Source organism: Salvelinus fontinalis, unplaced genomic scaffold (genome assembly GCF_029448725.1).
Source record: "Salvelinus fontinalis isolate EN_2023a unplaced genomic scaffold, ASM2944872v1 scaffold_0424, whole genome shotgun sequence".
In the NCBI taxonomy this organism is placed as follows: Eukaryota; Metazoa; Chordata; class Actinopteri; order Salmoniformes; family Salmonidae; genus Salvelinus; species Salvelinus fontinalis.
In genome coordinates this window covers 146,925-165,698 of record NW_026600633.1, presented here as the reverse complement: position 1 = coordinate 165,698, position 18,774 = coordinate 146,925, and the positions used below count along the sequence as shown (strand labels likewise).

General features: G+C 45.5%; 2 protein-coding genes across 2 annotated transcripts; both read right to left on the bottom strand.

Moving 5' to 3' along the window:
• Window positions 1-7,756: 7,756 nt before the first annotated feature.
• LOC129846002 (fish-egg lectin-like) lies at window positions 7,757-8,669 on the bottom strand (the record flags this gene model as incomplete). The annotated part of the gene is made up of 3 exons (XM_055913994.1): window positions 7,757-7,879; window positions 8,011-8,228; window positions 8,426-8,669. Coding segments are annotated over 3 exons (585 nt in total), but the record flags the coding sequence as incomplete, so codon positions are not given.
• Window positions 8,670-16,330: 7,661 nt separating this feature from the next.
• LOC129845999 (fish-egg lectin-like) lies at window positions 16,331-18,558 on the bottom strand. The gene is made up of 5 exons (XM_055913992.1): window positions 18,428-18,558; window positions 18,112-18,345; window positions 17,721-17,938; window positions 17,469-17,587; window positions 16,331-16,865 (listed from the first exon to the last, which is right to left on the bottom strand). The coding sequence occupies exons 1-5, from the start codon at window positions 18,480-18,482 to the stop codon at window positions 16,724-16,726; spliced, it is 768 nt and encodes a 255-aa protein (XP_055769967.1). The 5' UTR covers window positions 18,483-18,558; the 3' UTR covers window positions 16,331-16,723.
• Between the last annotated feature and the right edge of the window lie 216 nt (window positions 18,559-18,774).

Below are 18,774 nucleotides of genomic sequence, written 5' to 3'. Positions count from 1 at the left end.
ACTTAACAACCAAAATACATGAGTCCACCCCTATGTGTAGTTAAAAGGCACTTCTGAGTGTAAACAGCTCATTTACATTTTCAGGCAAGTGATCCAATCTTCAGGTAACCAAAAAAATACTCCTGACTTGCCTTATGGGCAGGTGCCTTTCAGACTTTAATGTAAATCCCTGATGTGCATGAAGCACGTGACCTACGACCTGGGTCGTCTTTGGGTCGTCTCCACGTCTGGCTTCACCATGCAGTGCACACATTGAGAATAATTAGTAGTCCGCAAAAACATCCATCATTCTGTATGAACAAGGCATTTGAGAATGCAATCCTTGTCATAGCTCATCATCTCTCATATTACATCATGATCATAGCCGATCTACCATCAGTGTCCAATAACTAGGCACTCAGTCAATGTTCAAATGTTCATAGTTCAATGTTATATGAACAATCGGCTTCCCATAACTAGGCAGCATAATAGGCATCCCATAACTAGTCATCAATCAATGTTCAAATAGTTAGGTCGCAGACATGACATAAACACCTTACCTAAATGTACACTTTAAAACATTTCACTTGGAAAAAGTCCAGTGAGCTTCGATATGGCTGTACTTAAAATTGGGTAATTGTTCAGCTGACATGGAATACTCCATCAACCCAATGATTTCTGCTCAATGTAGGCCATGTACCCCGGCCCGAGGAGACACACTGGAGACCAGATGCGCAGAGCCGGCTTCATGGCACCTGGCTCAATGACCACTCTAGCCCGGCCGATACGAGGAGTTGCTATGTACTGCACCAGGCTATGCACACGTACTGGAGACACCTTGCGTATCTCCGCATAACACGGTGCCTGCCCGGACCATCTCTCTCCACTGTAAGCACGGGGAGTTGGCTCAGGTCTCCTACCTGACTTAGCTATTCCCCCCGTGTGCCGTGCTTTCGTGCTGCTTCCTCATACCGCCGCCTCTCCGCGTTCGCTGCCTCTAGCTCAGCCTTGGGGCGGCGATATTCTCCTACCTGTGCCCAGGGTCCTTCTCCGTCCAGAATCTCCTCCCAGGTCCAGGAGTCCTGTGATCGCTGCTGCTGCCCGCTACCACACTGCTTGGTCCTTTGGCTGTGGGTGATTCTGTAACGTCCGTCGTTAGGAGAAAGAGAGGAGGACCAAACTGCAGCGTGGTGAGTATCCATTTTAATATGAATACTTGAAACAAACAAAATAACGAATAAACAAACGAAGACGAAACAGTCCCGTAAAGTGACAACACAAACACAGGAACACCCCACACAATCACCAACACCCCACAATACAAAACAGGCTACCTAAATATGGTTCCCAATCAGAGACAACGACTAACACCTGCCTCTGATTGAGAACCATATCAGGCCAAACACATAGAAATAGACAAACTAGACATAAAACATAGAATGCCCACTCATATCACACCCTGACCAAACAAAACATAGAAACAAACAACGCAAACTATGGTCAGGGCATGACAGTGGGAATAAACAAGCCCGCTCGAAGAGCAGGCGGGCCTACCGACTTAAATAGCCAAACTAAAAGTCTAAACAAGAAACAGGTGAAACAAATCAGACCAAACCAACAGACAAGGGAAAAAGGGATCGGTGGCAGCTAGTAGGCCGGTGACGACGACCGCCGAGCACTACCCGAACAGGAAGGGGAGCCACCTTCGGTAGGAGTCGTGACAGAATGTATCTAAAACAATTTGATCTGTTTTCCCCACCAAGATGTACATGCTAAAATCGCCACAGGCAGAGCAAACTAGATCCCCTTGTTCAATATGAAAACAAAGAAACACGGAAATTACAATAGCTTCAAACTGAATGCTTTATTTTTGCGGGAAATTATTATATAATGAGATAATAAGCATTGAAAAAAATCGATATTTTCTGTCCAAAAACGATGCAGAAAAATTAATCCATGCATTTGTTACTTCTAGGTTAGACTACTGCAATGCTCTACTTTCCGGCTACCCGGATAAAGCACTAAATAAACTTCAGTTAGTGCTAAATACAGCTGCTAGAATCCTGACTAGAACCAAAAAAATTGATCGTATTACTCCAGTGCTAGCTTCCCTACACTGGCTTCCTGTTAAGGCAAGGGCTGATTTCAAGGTTTTACTGTTAACCTACAAAGCTTTACAAGGGCTTGCTCCTACCTATCTTTCCGAGTTGGTCCTGCCGTACATACCTACACGTACGCTACAGTCACAAGACGCAGGCCTCCTAATTGTTTCTAGAATTTCTAAGCAAACAGCTGGAGGCAGGGCTTTCTCCTATAGATCTCCATTTTTATGGAATGGTCTGCCTACCCATGTGAGAGACGCAGACTCGGTCTCAACCTTTAAGTCTTTACTGAAGACTTATCTCTTCAGTAGGTCATATGATTGAGTGTAGTCTGGCCCAGGAGTGTGAAGGTGAACGGAAAGGCTCTGGAGCAACGAACCGCACTTGCTGTCTCTGCCTGGCCGGTACCCCTCCACTGGGATTCTCTACCTCTAACCCTATTACAGAGGCTGAGTCACTGGCTTACTGGTGCTCTTTCATGCCGTCCCTAGGAGGGGTGCGTCACTTGAGTGGGTTGAGTTACTGACGTGATCTTCCTGTCTGGGTTGGCGCCCCCCCTTGGTTTGTGCTGTGGTGGAGATCTTTGTGGGCTATACTCGGCCTTGTCTCAGGATTGTAAGTTGGTGGTTGAAGATATCCCTCTAGTGGTGCGGGGGCTGTGCTTTGGCAGAGTGGGTGGGGATATATCCTTCCTGTTTGGCCCTGTCCGGGGGTATCATCGGATGGGGCCACAGTGTCTCCTGACCCCTCCTGTCTCAGCCTCCAGTATTTATGCTGCAGTAGTTTGTGTCGGGGGGCTAGGGCCAGTTGGTTATATCTGGAGTACTTCTCCTGTCTTATCCAGTGTCCTGTGTGAATTTAAGTATGCTCTCTCTAATTCTCTCCTTCTCTCTTTCTTTCTCTCTCTCGGAGGACCTGAGCCCTAGGTCCATACGTCAGGACTACCGGGCATGATGACTCCTTGCTGTCCCCAGTCCACCTGGCCTTGCTGCTGTTCCAGTTTCAACTGTTCTGCCTGCGGTTATGGAACCCCTACCTGTCCCAGAGCTGCTGTTTTCAACTCTTAATGATTGGCTATGAAAAGCCAACTGACATTTATTCCTGATTATTATTTGACCATGTCATTTATGTCATTTATGGTACCAAACATGCCAAATTCAATGTTTTTTTTAATGGTTTATACCCCTAACATGAATATGGACATCAACATACAATGACATTTTTATTATCGTCAGTAAAATAAATCCATGTATTTTTTAAAAACCATTGAATTTGGCATGCTTGTCATTTATGAACATTTTGGCCATGTTCTGTTATAATCTCCACCCGGCACAGCCAGAAGAGGACTGGCCACCCCTCATAGCCTGGTTCCTCTCTAGGTTTCTTCCTAGGTTTTGGCCTTTCTAGGGAGTTTTTCCTATCCACCGTGCTTCTACACCTGCATTGCTTGTTGTTTGGGGTTTTAGGCTGGGTTTCATCTCTATGAATGACCTCTGATGCACAGCAAAACCCATGTGGCTGGTGAGCAAGATCATTAAGATCAGTGATTACTATTGACAGAGATAAAGTACTGAACAGTATAGTTAGAGTAGTAGGTTTCAGAATGAAGGATTCTAATGAATTCATGTCCTCAATTCTCAAGCAGAAGACTGTTCCAGAAAGAGAGATCAATGAGTTAGCAAGTGAACTTTAGACAGATCCCGAATGGCCTTCAGATGCAGAGGAGAGGCTAAGGTGTGCACACCATGGTGACGCCAGACTTGGAGACGACCCAAAGACGTCCCAGGTCGTAGGTCACATGGCCCATGTGCATACACATTGGGATATTGCTCCATCCGGTGCCCTCTGGTTTACTGGCTGTGATGCCGTCTCTGTTGAAGAAAGGGATGAGGTTCACATGTTTTAAAGCTTATCCATATTTTTAAGTAATTTTGGACTTTATTATTTATATAGCTATTGATTTTTGAAGAATATAACTTCTAAATGCCTTTTGAGCTTAATACAACTGCATCAGAAGCCAAAATGTAAGCTTTTACTCAATTGTTTGTTTGTGTCACGATCGTCTATGGGTGAGAGAGAGGACCAAGGCGCAGCGTGTGCAAAATACATCTTATATTTTAGAGAAGGGAAAAACACGCAACGAACACTATTACAAAACGAAACAGCACACGATCGTGAAGCTAGACATAAGTGAAAACACCAGCTACAAACGTACAACATAGACAACTACCCACAAAAGCCTACTGCATATGGCTGCCTTAAATATGGCACCCAATCAGAGACAATGAATGACAGCTGTCTCTGATAGAGAACCAATCTAGGCAGCCATAGACATAACTAGACAACTACACTCTAATCTGCCCCATACACATACAACACCCCTAGACACTACAAAACACATACATTCCCCATGTCACACCCTGACCTAACTAAAAAACATAAAGAAAACAAAGAATACTAAGGCCAGGGCGTGACAGTACCCCCCCCCCCCCAAAGGTGCGGACTCCGACCGCACAACCTGAAATAGAAAGGGGAGGGTCCGGGGTGGGCCCCATCATGGTGGCGGCTCGGGTGCGGGACGTGGCCCCCACTCCACCATTGTCAATACCCGCTTTGGTAGCCTCCTCCAAATGGCCACCCTCCAAATGAACCCTACCGGACTAAGGGGCAGCACCGGACTGAGGGGCAGCACCTGGCTGGCTCTGGCGGATCCTGGCTGGCTGGCTCTGGCGGATCCTGGTTGGCTGGCTCTGGCGGATCCTGGCTGGATGACGGCTCTGGCTGGTCATGGCTCGCTGACGGCTCTGGCTGGTCATGGCTCGCTGACGGCTCTGGCTGGTCATGGCTCGCTGACGGCTCTGGCTGGTCATGGCTCGCTGACGGCTCTGGCTGGTCATGGCTCGCTGACGGCTCTGGCTGGTCATGGCTCGCTGACGGCTCTGGCTGGTCATGGCTCGCTGACGGCTCTGGCTGGTCATGGCTCGCTGACGGCTCTGGCTGGTCATGGCTGGCTGACGGCTCTGGCTGGTCATGGCTGGCGGAAGGCTCTGGCTGGTCATGGCTGGCGGAAGGCTCTGGCTGCTCCTGTCTGGCGGAAGGCTCTGGCTGATCCTGTCTGGCGGAAGGCTCTGGCTGATCCTGTCTGGCGGAAGGCTCTGGCTGCTCCTGTCTGGCGGAAGGCTCTGGCTGCTCCTGTCTGGCGGAAGGCTCTGGCTGCTCCTGTCTGGCGGAAGGCTCTGGCTGCTCCTGTCTGGCGGAAGGCTCTGGCTGCTCCTGTCTGGCGGAAGGCTCTGGCTGCTCCTGTCTGGTGGAAGGCTATAGCGGCTCCTGTCTGGCGGAAGGCTCTAGCGGCTCCTGTCTGGCGGACGGCTCTGAAGGCTCATGGCAGACGGGCGGCTTTGCAGGCTCATGGCATACGGGCATCTTTGAAGGCTCAGTACAGACGGGCAGTTCATGCGGCGCTTGGCAGACGGACAGTTCAGACGGCGTTGGGCAGACGGGCAGTTCAGGCGCCGTTGGGCAGACAGGCAGTTCCGGCGCCGTTTGGAAGATGGGCAGTTCAGGCGCCGTTGGGCAGACGGGCAGTTCAGGCACCGTTGGGCAGATGGGCAGTTCAGGCGCCGTTGGGCAGACGGCAGACTCTGGCCGGCTGAGACGCACTGTAGGCCTGGTGCGTGGTACCGGAACGGGAGGTACTGGGCTAAAGACACGCACCTTCAGGCTAGTGCGGGGAGCAGCAACAGGGCACACTGGACTCTCAAGGTGTACTATAGGCCTGGTGCGTGGTACCGGCACTGGTGGTACCGGGTTGAGGGCACGCACATCAGGGCGAGTACGGGGAGAAGAAACAGTGCGTACAGGGCTCTGGAGACGCACAGGAGGCTTGATGCGTGGTGCCGGAACTGGAGGCACTGGGCTGGATACACGCACCACAGGGAGAGTGCGTGGAGGAGGAACAGGGCTCTGGAGACACACTGGAAGCCTGGTGCGTGGTGTAGGCACTGGTGGTACTGGGCTGGAGCGGGGAGATGGCGCCGGAAATACCGGACCGTGCAGGCGTACTGGCTCCCTTGAGCACTGAGCCTGCCCAACCTTACCTGGTTGTATACTCCCCGTCGCCCGACCAGTGCGGGGAGGTGGAATAACCCGCACCGGGCTATGTAGGCGAACCGGGGACACCATGCCTAAGGCTGGTGCCATATAAGCCGGCCCGAGGAGACGCACTGGTGGCCAGATGCGTTGGGCCGGCTTCATGACATCCGGCTCAACGCTCAATCTAGCCCGGCCGATACGTGGAGCTGGAATGTACCGAACCGGGCTATGCACGAGTACAGGAGACACCATGCGCTCTACTGCGTAACACGGTGTCTGCCCGTACTCTCGCTCTCCACGGTAAGTACAGGGAGTAGGCGCAGGTCTCCTACTTGACTTCGCCACTCTCCCTTTTATCCCCCCCCAAGAAATGTTTGGGGTTTACTCACAGGCTTCCTACCGCGTCGTCGTGCTGCCTCCATTCGCCGGTATCCCTCCTTGCACTGCGCCACAGAATCCCAGGCGGGCTCCGGCATTCGCCCTGGGTCGATCGCCCACCTGTCGATCTCCTCCCACGTAGTGTAGCCCAGATCCTTCTCCTGCTTCCGAGCTAGCTCCTCATATCGCCGCCTCTCTGCTTTCGCTGCCTCCAGCTCAGCTTTGGGGCGGCGATATTCTCCTGGTTGAGCCCAAGGTCCCTTACCATCCAATTCGTCCTCCCATGTCCAGAAATCCTGTGTAGGTGGGTCCTGTTGCTGTTTCACACGCCGCTTGATCCGATTCTGGTGGGTAGTTCTGTCACGATCGTCTATGGGTGAGAGAGAGGACCAAGGCGCAGCGTGTGCAAAATACATCTTTTATTTTAGAGAAGGGAAAAACACGCAACGAACACTATTACAAAACGAAACAAAACAACAAACGATCGTGAAGCTAGACGTAAGTGCAAATACCAGCTACAAACGTACAACATAGACAACTACCCACAAAAGCCTATGGCTGCCTTAAATATGGCTCCCAATCAGAGACAATGAATGACAGCTGTCTCTGATTGAGAACCATTCCAGGCAGCCATAGACATAACTAGACAACCTTACTCTACTCTGCCCCATACACATACAACACCCCTAGACACTACAAAACACATACATTCCCCATGTCACACCCTGACCTAACTAAAAAACATAAAGAAAACAAAGAATACTAAGGCCAGGGCGTGACAGTTTGTTTATAATAACATTGTTTACATGTTCCAAAATATACATGTGGGGCCTGTCTTTGCATCCGTAGCTCCATGTATGGATTTGAGAGTGGTTACATTTGTCTAGCTACATTCCTCAGCTGTTTACCAAAACTAGTGGTGGGAAGTACATGTAGTTGTTTTTAACACAAACATTAGCTTTACAGGACATCCCACTTTACATATTTTACACTGTCTACACATTTCTTTGTAAGTCTATTATAAGTTTAGATCTGATTTCTTTTTCCAGATATTATTTATGTATCTATTTAAGTGTTTCTGTAAAAAGCTTCACAAAGCATGTACAGTGAGGATAAGATGTATACATAAAGAATAATAATTATAAGTTATTATCACAAGTTAAGTGGGAAAAGGGTGGAACCATACACATAGTTCAGTAGCAACCCTACCTGGTATAAACATAACCTGCAGAGTTGACCCCAAAGACACTACCATCAGTTGCCACCTCAATCATGGAGAGCTTGCCATCAATTTGACTCCACCCCTTGTTTTGGCAGTCTAGATTCAGCTGGAAAAACAGATTCAATCAGGGTTTTAGAACAATTTCAACAGTTATAATATGAAACAGTTTTAGAATAACTGACACTCTCCATCCTCTACTACTCTGCTCCAGCTCTCACACTCTCTCCCAGATCTTACACTCATTAAGAAGATATCATCATTCTTGTTGACTGCCCAGCACCCAAAGGGTCCACAACTGTAGTACTTCACACTTCCTGGCAATCTTGTCCATGGAAGGGGTGAGCCTGGACCCTTGTAGCCAACTGTGGCACTACGTGTCAGACAGAATGGAGTATCGTTCATGTTGGCCCCCACAATAAACTGTTCACCTCCAGCATCCAACTGTTTCAGAAGGCCTGAAGACCACAAAGACAGACAGACGGACAGACAAGCAAACAAGTAACACTTATGTGTGAGTACTGCAAAACTACTTACAATAACAATGTTAAACTTGTAAAACATGAATAATTTTTCCAAGAACAGCCTGATGGTGTCAGGAAAGCTAAGAAGCATGTGCCCTCTGGATAAATATTGAGTAATGCTCTCCACTTACCTGCAGCTTGCACCCAGTTACCGGCCACATACTTGTAGATTGAGTCTGCCTTGTTGATACCCCAGATCCCTGCTGGTCTTACAGTGATATGCCTCAGGGAACCAGGCAGGCGGATCCATTTATCACCTACCAGGTAGTAGGGGACTTGACTTGTGTCCGTAGCAACCACTTGCCCCAGTCCTGCATCGATCTGCATCAGATTCTTGATGTCCACTACAATCTGACAGTCCCATGCTATGGAGACACCAGATCAAAGACACATCAGTAGAGTACAGCAGCAAAATGGAGGATGAAATTATGGAGCCAACTTGATGATCAATTCCAAGTTTAATGTACTGTAGAGCTGCCTGTAAAATCATTTTCCAGATGATGGTAACTTACTGACTGATGGCCAAGAGACAGGGACCAATAGGACGGCTGCAGTGGCTCTCATGATGTCTCTGTAAATCTACAGTACAAGTCTGGTTGCAGTTTGGTTGAACACAGACTTTTCCCCTTATATGCAGTAGCCCTGCAAACAGCTTTCAACCCCCATAAAACTTTTAATGAGCTATTTATATTTTACAAACAACCTGTTCCAAGGAAAAGTTAATGGGAGGATGATATAACCCCACCCTTCACACACACACAAAGCCTTTAATAATATACACTGAACAAAAATATAAACACAAGTGTTGTTGTTTCATGAGCTGAAGTAAAAAGATCGCTGACATTTTCCATATGAACAAAAATCTTATTTCTCTCAAATTTAATCCACAAATTTGCTTACGTCCTTGTTAATGAGCATTTTTCCTTTGCCAAGATAATCCATCCACCTGACAGGTGTGGTACTAAATTTAATTAAACAGCATGATCCTTACATAAGTGCTGGGGACAATACAAGGTCAGTTTTGTCACACAACACAATGTCACAGATATCTCAAGTTTTGAGGGAGCGTACACTTGGCAAGCTGACTGTAGGAATGTCCACCAGAGCTGTTGCCAGATCATTTTATGTTAATTCCTCTACCATAAGCCGCCTCCAATGTCTTTTTAGAGAATTTGTCAGTATGTCCATCTGGCCTAATACAGTCCATCTCTATGGCATTTTGTGGGCGAGTGTTACGTTCCCCAGTTTCTGTGTTGTAGCTTGTGCATTTGAGTGTGTGCGTTTCAGGAGATGGCTTCCTGAAATTCTCCCCAAGCAGCTGATTGGTCGGCCCCAATTGATGATTGGAGAGCTGACCCCGCCCCCTCGTCAAGACGCAGCTGTCTCTAATTACCAATGCCTTTGGAAGCTATAAAAGCCAGTGTTCTGTTGTTCAGAAGAGAGAGATCATAGGCAGCCTTAGATCATTGTAGGCTGAGATCATTGCTGGAGAGATTGAATGTGATATAGATCATTGCTGAGAGAGGAGGTTGATGGCTGAGGGTTATAGCATGTTGGTCATTGGTATGTACTGTGTTAGTTGTTGCTGGGAGCAGTTGGTATGTTCTGTGTGAGATTGTTACTCAGATAGAGCTTATTTGATGTCCTTTTTGTTTCTTAGTTTGTTTGAGTGTTGTTTGATATTCTGTTTCATTTGTTCCCAGGGGGGAAGGGGAAGGCACCTAGGGAGTGTTGAGGCAAGAGGCCCGCAGGCATACATGTACCCGTAGTATATTCACTGTCTAGGCACACTAGGTAAGACCTGGGCCGCACACCCACTGTATTTTGGTTAGTGCACCAGGCGGTGCTAAATTAGGTAAGTAGTGGGTAGGCAGGTTAGATAGGAGAGGGGGAACTTTGATATTTACTTTCTTTGCTTTGGTTCCATCCAGCCCCTTTTCCCCATATTACTGTGTAAAGGAATACATCCTAGTAAACGGTCAATTCTGCCTTTTGTTGTCCTTTGTCACACCTAAAGTCCATACTTCTTTCACTTCACGGGGAGTTGAGTTGTAGCAGGGTGTTGCGTTCCCTCTTCACAGAGGCGTGCGTACCATAATGGGGGCTCATCCGGGATTCCATTAAACCCACCGGACCTTGCTGCACTGAGCTCTCTGTGGTTAGTGATTGAGGTGTGATGGTAGGTTGTGAGTTTGGATGACTTGCTTAGTTTGTGTGTTCAGTAGAATGTTGTGTACAAGATGTCTGCCTCAGCCATCTCCAAGTTCATTGAAGCGCCCTCTATTGATTGTTTGTTGAGGTTTCGTAAAGTAGACCTTTTAGCTATAGCTGACCATTATGGATTCATTATCCCTGAGAAAGCCCTGAAGGCTGAGCTTTTGGTGCTAGTCAGGAAGGGTTTAATGAGAGAACGTATTCTCTCATTGCAAGGAGAGGAGACGGGTAGACTTTCCGATGCCGAGGCGGAGGAAGGGGTTGCTCGTACCCCCTTTACATTGCCTCGATGTGATCCTTTATCTTCTGCTTCAGGTCGTTCAGACGGGGTCGCTAGGCTGAAGGTGAGGCTGGCCCGGTTAGAAATGCAGTAAAAAGATAAAGAGAGACAGATGAATTTTGATCTTGAAATTAGGAAAATAGAAGCCGACAAGGAGGTGAGGATCCGACAACTGGCGCTAGATGCTGGCTCCAGTGTGAATCCACAAGCTGCTCATCAAGCCCACTTCGATGTGAGTAAAAATATAGCTTTAGTCCCACCATTCCGAGAGTCGGAAGTTGATTCCTATTTCTCTGCGTTTGAGCATGTGGCCGCTGCGCTGCATTGGCCACTCGAATTTTGGCCGCTCCTGTTACAATGTAAATTGTCTGGGAAAGCCCAGGAAGTAGTAGCTGCTATCTCCCTGGAAGACAGTTTACACTACGAAACAGTTAAAACTACCGTGTTGCGGGCTTATGAGTTGGTGCCTGAAGCTTATTGACAGCGCTTCAGGAACCACAAGAAACCCTCTCACCGTACTTTTGTTGAGTTTGCAAGGGACAAAGAGTCTCTTTAATTGATGGTGTTCAGCTAGCAAAGCTAACACATTTGCTGATATTCAGGAGTTGATGCTGTTGGAGGATTTTAAAAGCAACCTCCCTGATAGAATTGTAGTTCATTTAAATGAACAAAAAGTGGCGACATTGGCCCAGGCAGCAGTGTTGGCAGATAAGTACGCTTTGACACACAAGACTGTCTTTGGTGCGCCTCGTTTTGAAGGCCGAACGATTACGTCATCAGTGCCTCGTTCAGGTCGCTTTTCCTCTGAGAAGCCTTTTCATGAAATCCGTGAATGTTTTTACTGTCACCAAAAGGGTCACGTGATTGTGGACTGCCCGGTTTTGAAAAATAAACCGAAACATTCCCAGTCACTGTCCCCAAAAAGGAAAAGTTTGGGTTTAGTCAAGTCTTTGGCTCGTCCATTGAATCGAGTTCTTGATTCAGCATTTGAGAAACCGGATCCTGTCTCTCTAACGGTTGTGTTTCCTTAACTGGAGAACAAGCTGATCAAAAGCCCATTCAAATCTTACGAGACACCGGGGCGGCGCAGTCAGTAATCATTACTGATGCGTTACCCTGGTCTCCTGAAACATATAGTGGCTCGCATGTCATATTACAGGGGTTAGAGACAAAAACAGTACCTGTACCATTACACTGGGTCCACTTAGTGTCAGACTTGGTTTCCGTGTTGGAGTAGTGTCTACACTTCAGTAAAAAGAGTCACATTGCTACTAGGGAATGATATTGCTGGTGGTAACGTCACTCCTGTGTTAGAGGTAGTAGAAAACCCAGAAATCAGAACTACAGATGAGAAATTGGTTCAAGCATTTCCACATGTTTTTCCTGCTTGTGTGTTAACGAGGGCACAATCTCGCAAGCTTGGAGATGTGGTGGATTTAGCTAGTTCCATTTTTGAGAATGTTGAGTAGAAGACAATGCACTGAGTATTCCTTCTGCAAGGCCGACAGTTTTTACTCCTGTAAAAACTAAGGAAGGGGACTGCGAAATCGCGCCCCAATTACATGACATTCATGCCTGTCACCCCTGAGAAGGTGATTGAATGTCAAAAAGATGACACCAATCTTGGAACATGACGTGGATGTAGGGAACGCTGCTCCTATACGTCAGCATCCGTACCGGGTTAATGTAATGAAAAGTGAGGTAGCTTATTTATTACAGAATGACATGGCAAAACCCAGTAACAGCTCCTGGAGTTCCCCATGTATTCTTGTTCCTAAGCCTGATGGTACGTCCCACTTATGCACGGACTATCGTCGTGTAAATGCAGTTACAAAGTCTGATTATTTTCCTCTACCTCGATTAGATGACTGCATTGATAGAATTGGCTCTGCTGCTTACGTTAGTAAGTTAGATTTGTTAAAAGGTTATTGGCAGGTGCCTCTGCTCTCTCGAGCTTCGGACATATCAGCTTTCGTTACGCCTGATAACTTCATACAATACACTGTGATGCCCTTTAGCATGTGTAATGCACCTGCTACTTTTCAGCGTCTAGTTAACATTGTGTTTGCAGATGTGCCAAATTGTACTGCATACCTTGACGATGTGGTGATACATTCTTCTACTTGGTCTGATCATCTCTCCACTTTGTAAAATGTGTTTCAGCGGTTGGAGAATGCTGCTTTAACCCTCAATTTGGCCAAGTGTGAATTTGGGAAGGCTACGGTGACTTACTTAGGGAAACAAGTGGGACGAGGTCAAGTGCGCCCAGTATTTGGCAAGGTGGAGGCAATTGTTGCTTTTCCTGCTCCCACGACTCGCCGCCAGTTGCACAGATTCCTGGGGATGGTAGGGTACTATTGTACATTCTGTAAGAATTTCTCGACGGTAGTAGCTCCCCTTTCATCTCTGCTTAGTCCCAAGGTACCATTTAAGTGGTCCAAGGACTGTAACTATGCTTTTGAGTCCGCTAAAGCGTTACTTTGTAGTGCCCCAGTGCTTGCCGCCCCCAACTTTGACAAACCTTTCAAGTTGGAGGTTGACGCTAGTATAGTGGGGGTGGGTGCGGTTCTCTTACAGGAAGATGAAGACAGAGTAGATCGACCCGTCAGTTTCTTCTCCCGTAAGTTCAACTCGTGTCAGTCGAGGTACTCTACAATTGAACAAGAGACGCTGGCTTTATTGCTAGCCTTATGGGTCTTTGAGGTATATGTGGGCTCCAGTGCCTTGCCTGTTATGGTCTTCACGGACCATAATCCATTGGTGTTCTTGAAACAAATGTACAATCAGAACCGCTGCCTTGTGCGGTGGGCTCTGATTGTACAAGGATATAATGTACAGATAGCCTATGTGAAGGGCTCGGCGAATGTGGTTGCTGACGCTCTATCACGGGTTAACTAACTGGGGATGCGTTGGTTTTTGTTATTACAAACTGTATGTTTGCAATTTTTGTGGTGTTACGTTTGTTCCCAGGGGGGAAGGGGCCATTATGTTACGCACGCCTCTGTGAAGAGGGAACGCAACACCCTGCTACAACTCAACTCCCTGTGAAGTGAAAGAAGTATGGACTGTAGGTGTGACAAAGGACAACAAAAGGCAGAATTGACCGATTACTAGGATTTTATTCATTTACACAGTAATATGGGGAAAAGGGGCTGGACGGAACCAAAGCAAAGAAAGTAAATATCAAAGCTCCCCCTCTCCTATCTAACCTGTCTACCCACTACTTAGGTAATTTAGTACCGCCTGGTGCACTAACCAAAATACAGTGGGTGGGCGGCCCAGGACTTACCTAGTGTGCCTAGACAGTGAATATACTACGGGTATATGTATGCCCACGGGCTTCTTGCCTCAGCACTCCCTAGGTGCCTTCCCCCCTGGGAACAAATGAAAAATGAAAAACAATATCTCAAACAAACTAAGAAACAAAGGATATCATATAAGCTCTATCTGAGTAACAATCTCACACAGAACATACCAACTGCTCCCAGCAACAACTAACACAGTACATACCAATGACCAACATGCTATAACCCTCAGCCATCAACCTCCTCTCTCAGCAATGATCTATATCACATTCAATCTCTCCAGCAATGATCTCAGCTTACAATGATCTAAGGCTGCCTATGATCTCTCTCTTCTGAACAACAGAACACTGGCTTTTATAGCTTCCAAAGGCATTGGTAATTAGAGACAGCTGCGTCTTGACGAGGGGGCAGGGTCAGCTCTCCAATCATCAATTGGGGCCGACCAATCAGCTGCTGCGGGGACAGCAATCTCCTGAACCGCACACACTCAAATGCACAAGCTACAACACAGAAACTGGGGAACGTAACAGCGAGCGGTTTGCAGTGAAAAGAGTGCAGGTAGGGTTATGGTATGCCCAGGCATAAGCTACAGACAACGAACACAAGTGCAGTTTAATGATGGCAATTTCAATGTAAAGAAATACCATGACGACATCCTGAGGCCCATTGTGAGGCCCACTTTTTTTAAGGCATCTGTGCCCAACAATCTGTATTCGCAGTCATGTGAAATCCATAGATGAGGACCTAATGATTTCCTACAATGAACTGTAACTCAGTAAAATCTGTGAAATTGTTGCATGTTTTTGTTCAGTATAGATATCTACAATAGTTGGCGTGGTAACCAAGCAGAGACTTACCAATTTAGCTAACCAAACCATCAGTCGTGGCCTGCTATTATGATAATCAAATTCAACAATGCCAATAATGTTTTGAATTGAACTTTTGTAGGTTCAAAAGCAGCTCAAATGTAGAACATGTAAGAACGAACTTGCCATTGAATTCTAATGTTTTGATATACTGTTCGTTAGAGAGAAATAATGCACGCTCTAGAATGTCCTTCAAGACAATTAAAAACGAGTATTCAACAATGCCACAATATAAGTGATTTTAAAGCTTCCGTTGTTTCCCTTTGTGACCCACCTACTGTACTTGGTAGGTGGTATATTTGTAGAGTTGTTTTGATAAGGTTGCTAAGCACCAAAGTGTTATAGTCCGGCACATGAGTAACTAAAAAATTGTATGGTTGAGAGGGATGAGGCAAAAGAGATGGCAAATAGGTCTGGCTGTACAAACGATTGGCAAACATACTGTACTGTAAATTGAGAAATCTTGTGACTAAACTGAATAAAAAGAATAAGAAACTACACTGTGAAAGAAAGATAAATAGCATAAAGAATTATAATAAAAAGTTGAGCACCTTCAATGAAAATTTGGGCAAGAAGGCAAACTCCTCTCCATCATTCATTGAATCAGATTGCTCATTCATCACAAAACCCACTGGTATTGCCAACTACTTTAATGATTTTTTTCATTGGCAAGAATAGCAAACTTAGGCACGACATGTCAACAACAAACAGTGTTTTTTAAATTGTCAATCAACAATGACAAGCCACCGGGATCTGACAACTTGGATGGAAAATTACTGAGGATAATAGCGGATGATATTGCCACTCCTATTTGCCGTATCTTCAAGTTAAGTCTATTAGAACGTGTGCACCCTCAGGCCTGGAGGGAAGAAAAAGTTATTCCCCTACCTAAGAATAGTTAAGCCAACTAGCTAACGTTAGCCAACTAGCTAGAATGTGTAACATATTGTACGCTTTGCAAATTCTTAAAATATAATACCAATTGTAATTCGTAACATATCATACAAAATGGTAATGGACATCCACAACTGAATACATACCATACTAAATTGAGTGTTTTGGATTTACGTACAGAATAATACTAAATTCACTGAGACCAGGTTGCCAGGCTCCGCTGAGAGCTAGGTGTAGTGGTGGTCAGGATTCACTCAATGGTGCTGAAAGGAAAGCTCTGCTGTTGGGACAGCTTTATGTAGGATCTATCAGTTTGTGGGCAGTTTGTGTTGTGCAGTGGCTTTGCTGGCATGTATCTAAAAAAAATTGGTTGAGTTTGCCCCACCATGATTTCGATGCTAAAATCACCTTTGGCAGAGCAACCTAAAATCCCTCTGTTCAATATGATAACAAAAAAAAACAACACAGAAATTACAATAGTTTCAAAAGGAATGCTTTATTTTTGAAAGAAATTATTATATAATGAGATAATAAAAAATGACAAGGATTCCATCCAACCCTATTGATGACCTCTGAAGCACAGCAAAACCCATGTGGATTGTGAGCAACATGACAGTGCCCAAGTTTTACACTACAGTTAAATAGCCTCCATGGGAAAGATCTATTGAAGTGTTAATCAAAGAATGATCAAGAAAATATCAAATACATTTTTTTTAAATGTCAATAAGATCATTGAAAATAATAGGTAGAGCAGTAGGTTTTAAAATTTAAGGATTTTTATTAACTAATGTTGAAATTTCCAGAGAGATCAATGTATTAGCAAGTGAACTTTAGACAAATCCCGAATGGCCTTCAAAGGCAGAGGAGAGGCTAAGGTGTGCACACCATGGTGACGGCAGACTTGGAGACGACCCAAAGACGGCCCAGGTCATAGGTCACGTGGCCCATGCGCATACACATTGGGATATTGCTCCATCCGGTGCCCTCTGGTTTACTGGCTGTGATGCCGTCTCTGTGTTGAAGAAAAGTTTGGGGTTCATGTTTTAAAGATTATCAATTTTTTAAGTACATCCATTTTTGAACTTTAATAATTGATTATAGCCATTGATTTTTAAGAATATAACTTCTGCCTCTTGAGCTTTATTGAACCACGTCAGAAGCTAATATGTAAGCTTTTACTCAATTGTTTGTAAACAATGTTATCGTAACCAAACAATGTATAGCTTTAAGAAATGTAACATTTTTTTTTTAACAAATCATATATGTGTCTTTGCATCCGTAGCTCCATGTATGGATTTGAGAGAAGTTACATGTCTCTAACTACATTCCTCAGCTGTTTACCAAAACTAGTGGTGGGGTGTCTGGGAAGTTGTTGTTTTTATCACAAACTGTAGCTTTACAGGACATCCCACTTTACATATTTTACCTGAAACTGTCTACACATTTCTTTATAAGTCCTATACGTTTAGATCTGATTATATTTGACTGGTTTTATTTATATATCTACAGTATTTTAGTTGTTGTGTAAAGAGCTTCACTAAGCACGTACAGTAAGGATAAGAATTATAATTAAAGGTATACCATTATTATACACATAGTTTAGTAGCAACCTTACCTGGTAAAAACACTACCCTCAGAGTTGACCCCAAAAACACTACCATCAGTTGCCACCTCAATCATGGAAAGCTTGCCATCAATGTGACTCCACCCGTTGTTCTGGCAGTCTAGATTCAGCTGGAAACAAACAGATTCAATCAGGGTTTTAGGACAATTTCAACAGTTATAATATGAAACAGTGTTAAAATAACTGACACTCTCCATCCTCTACTACTCTGCTCCAGCTCTCACACTCTTTCCCAGATCTTACACTCATTAAGAAGATATCATCATTCTTGTTGACTGCCCAGCACCCAAAGGGTCCACAACTGTAGTACTTCACACTTCCTGGCAATCCTGTCCATGGAAGGGGTGAGCCTGTACCCTTGTAGCCAACTGTGGCACTACGTGTCAGACAGAATGGAGTATCGTTCATGTTGGCCCCCACAATAAACTGTTCACCTCCAGCATCCAACTGTTTCAGAAAGCCTGAAGACCACAAAGACAGACGGACGGACAAGCAAGCAAGGAGCACATATTTGTAAGTACTGCCAAATGACCTACAATTTACAATTTAAAAAAAAATCAACAGCCTGATGATATCAGGAATGCTAAAAAGAAGGTGTCGTCTGGATAAATATTGAGCAATGCTCTCCACTTACCTGCAGCTTGCACCCAGTTCCCGGCCACATACTTGTAGATTGAGTCTGCCTTGTTTACACCCCAGATCCCTGCTGGTCCTACAGTGATATGTTTCAGGGAACCAGGCAGGCGGATCCATTTATCACCTACAAGGTAGTAGGGGACTTGACTTGTGTCTGTAGCAACCACTTGCCCCAGTCCTGCATCGATCTGCATCAGATTCTTGATGTTTACTACCTCCTGACAGTCCCATGCTATGGAGACAAAGACATATGAGTAGAGTACACCAAGAGAAAGGAGGATGACATTATGGAGCAAACTTTGATGGTAACTTACCATGACTGATGGCCAGGAGACAGAGGACCAGTAGGACGGCTGCAGTGACTCTCATGATGTCTCTGTAGATCTACAGTATAAGTTTGGTTGTACACCAGACTTCCATTGTCCCCTTGCAAGACTGAGCTTTTATAGCCTTGCACATACCTTTCACCAATGATGGCTTCCTGTTCCACCTGTTAAACGAAGACTTGATGGTGTCCGGTGTCCGGGAGAGAGGAGAGTTGTGTTAATGTCACCTGATGACAAAGATCATTAATTTGTTCTTTTCATGTTTTCTGTGTTTACATTGTAATATGCATTTCCCATGTTTACATTTTGAAATACAGTGCCTATAGAAAGTCCAC

Bases quoted from the DNA above. Each gene is read 5' to 3' on its own strand.
- LOC129845999 (XM_055913992.1), bottom strand. From the start codon at position 18,482: ATGAGAGTCACTGCAGCCGTCCTACTGGTCCTCTGTCTCCTGGCCATC. The intron at 17,939-18,111 runs GTAAGTGGAGAG...TGTGGTCTTCAG, and splicing joins GAACTGGGTGCAAGCTGCAG to GCTTTCTGAAACAGTTGGAT. The intron at 17,588-17,720 runs GTAAGATCTGGG...GTTTGTTTCCAG, and splicing joins ATGATATCTTCTTAATGAGT to CTGAATCTAGACTGCCAGAA.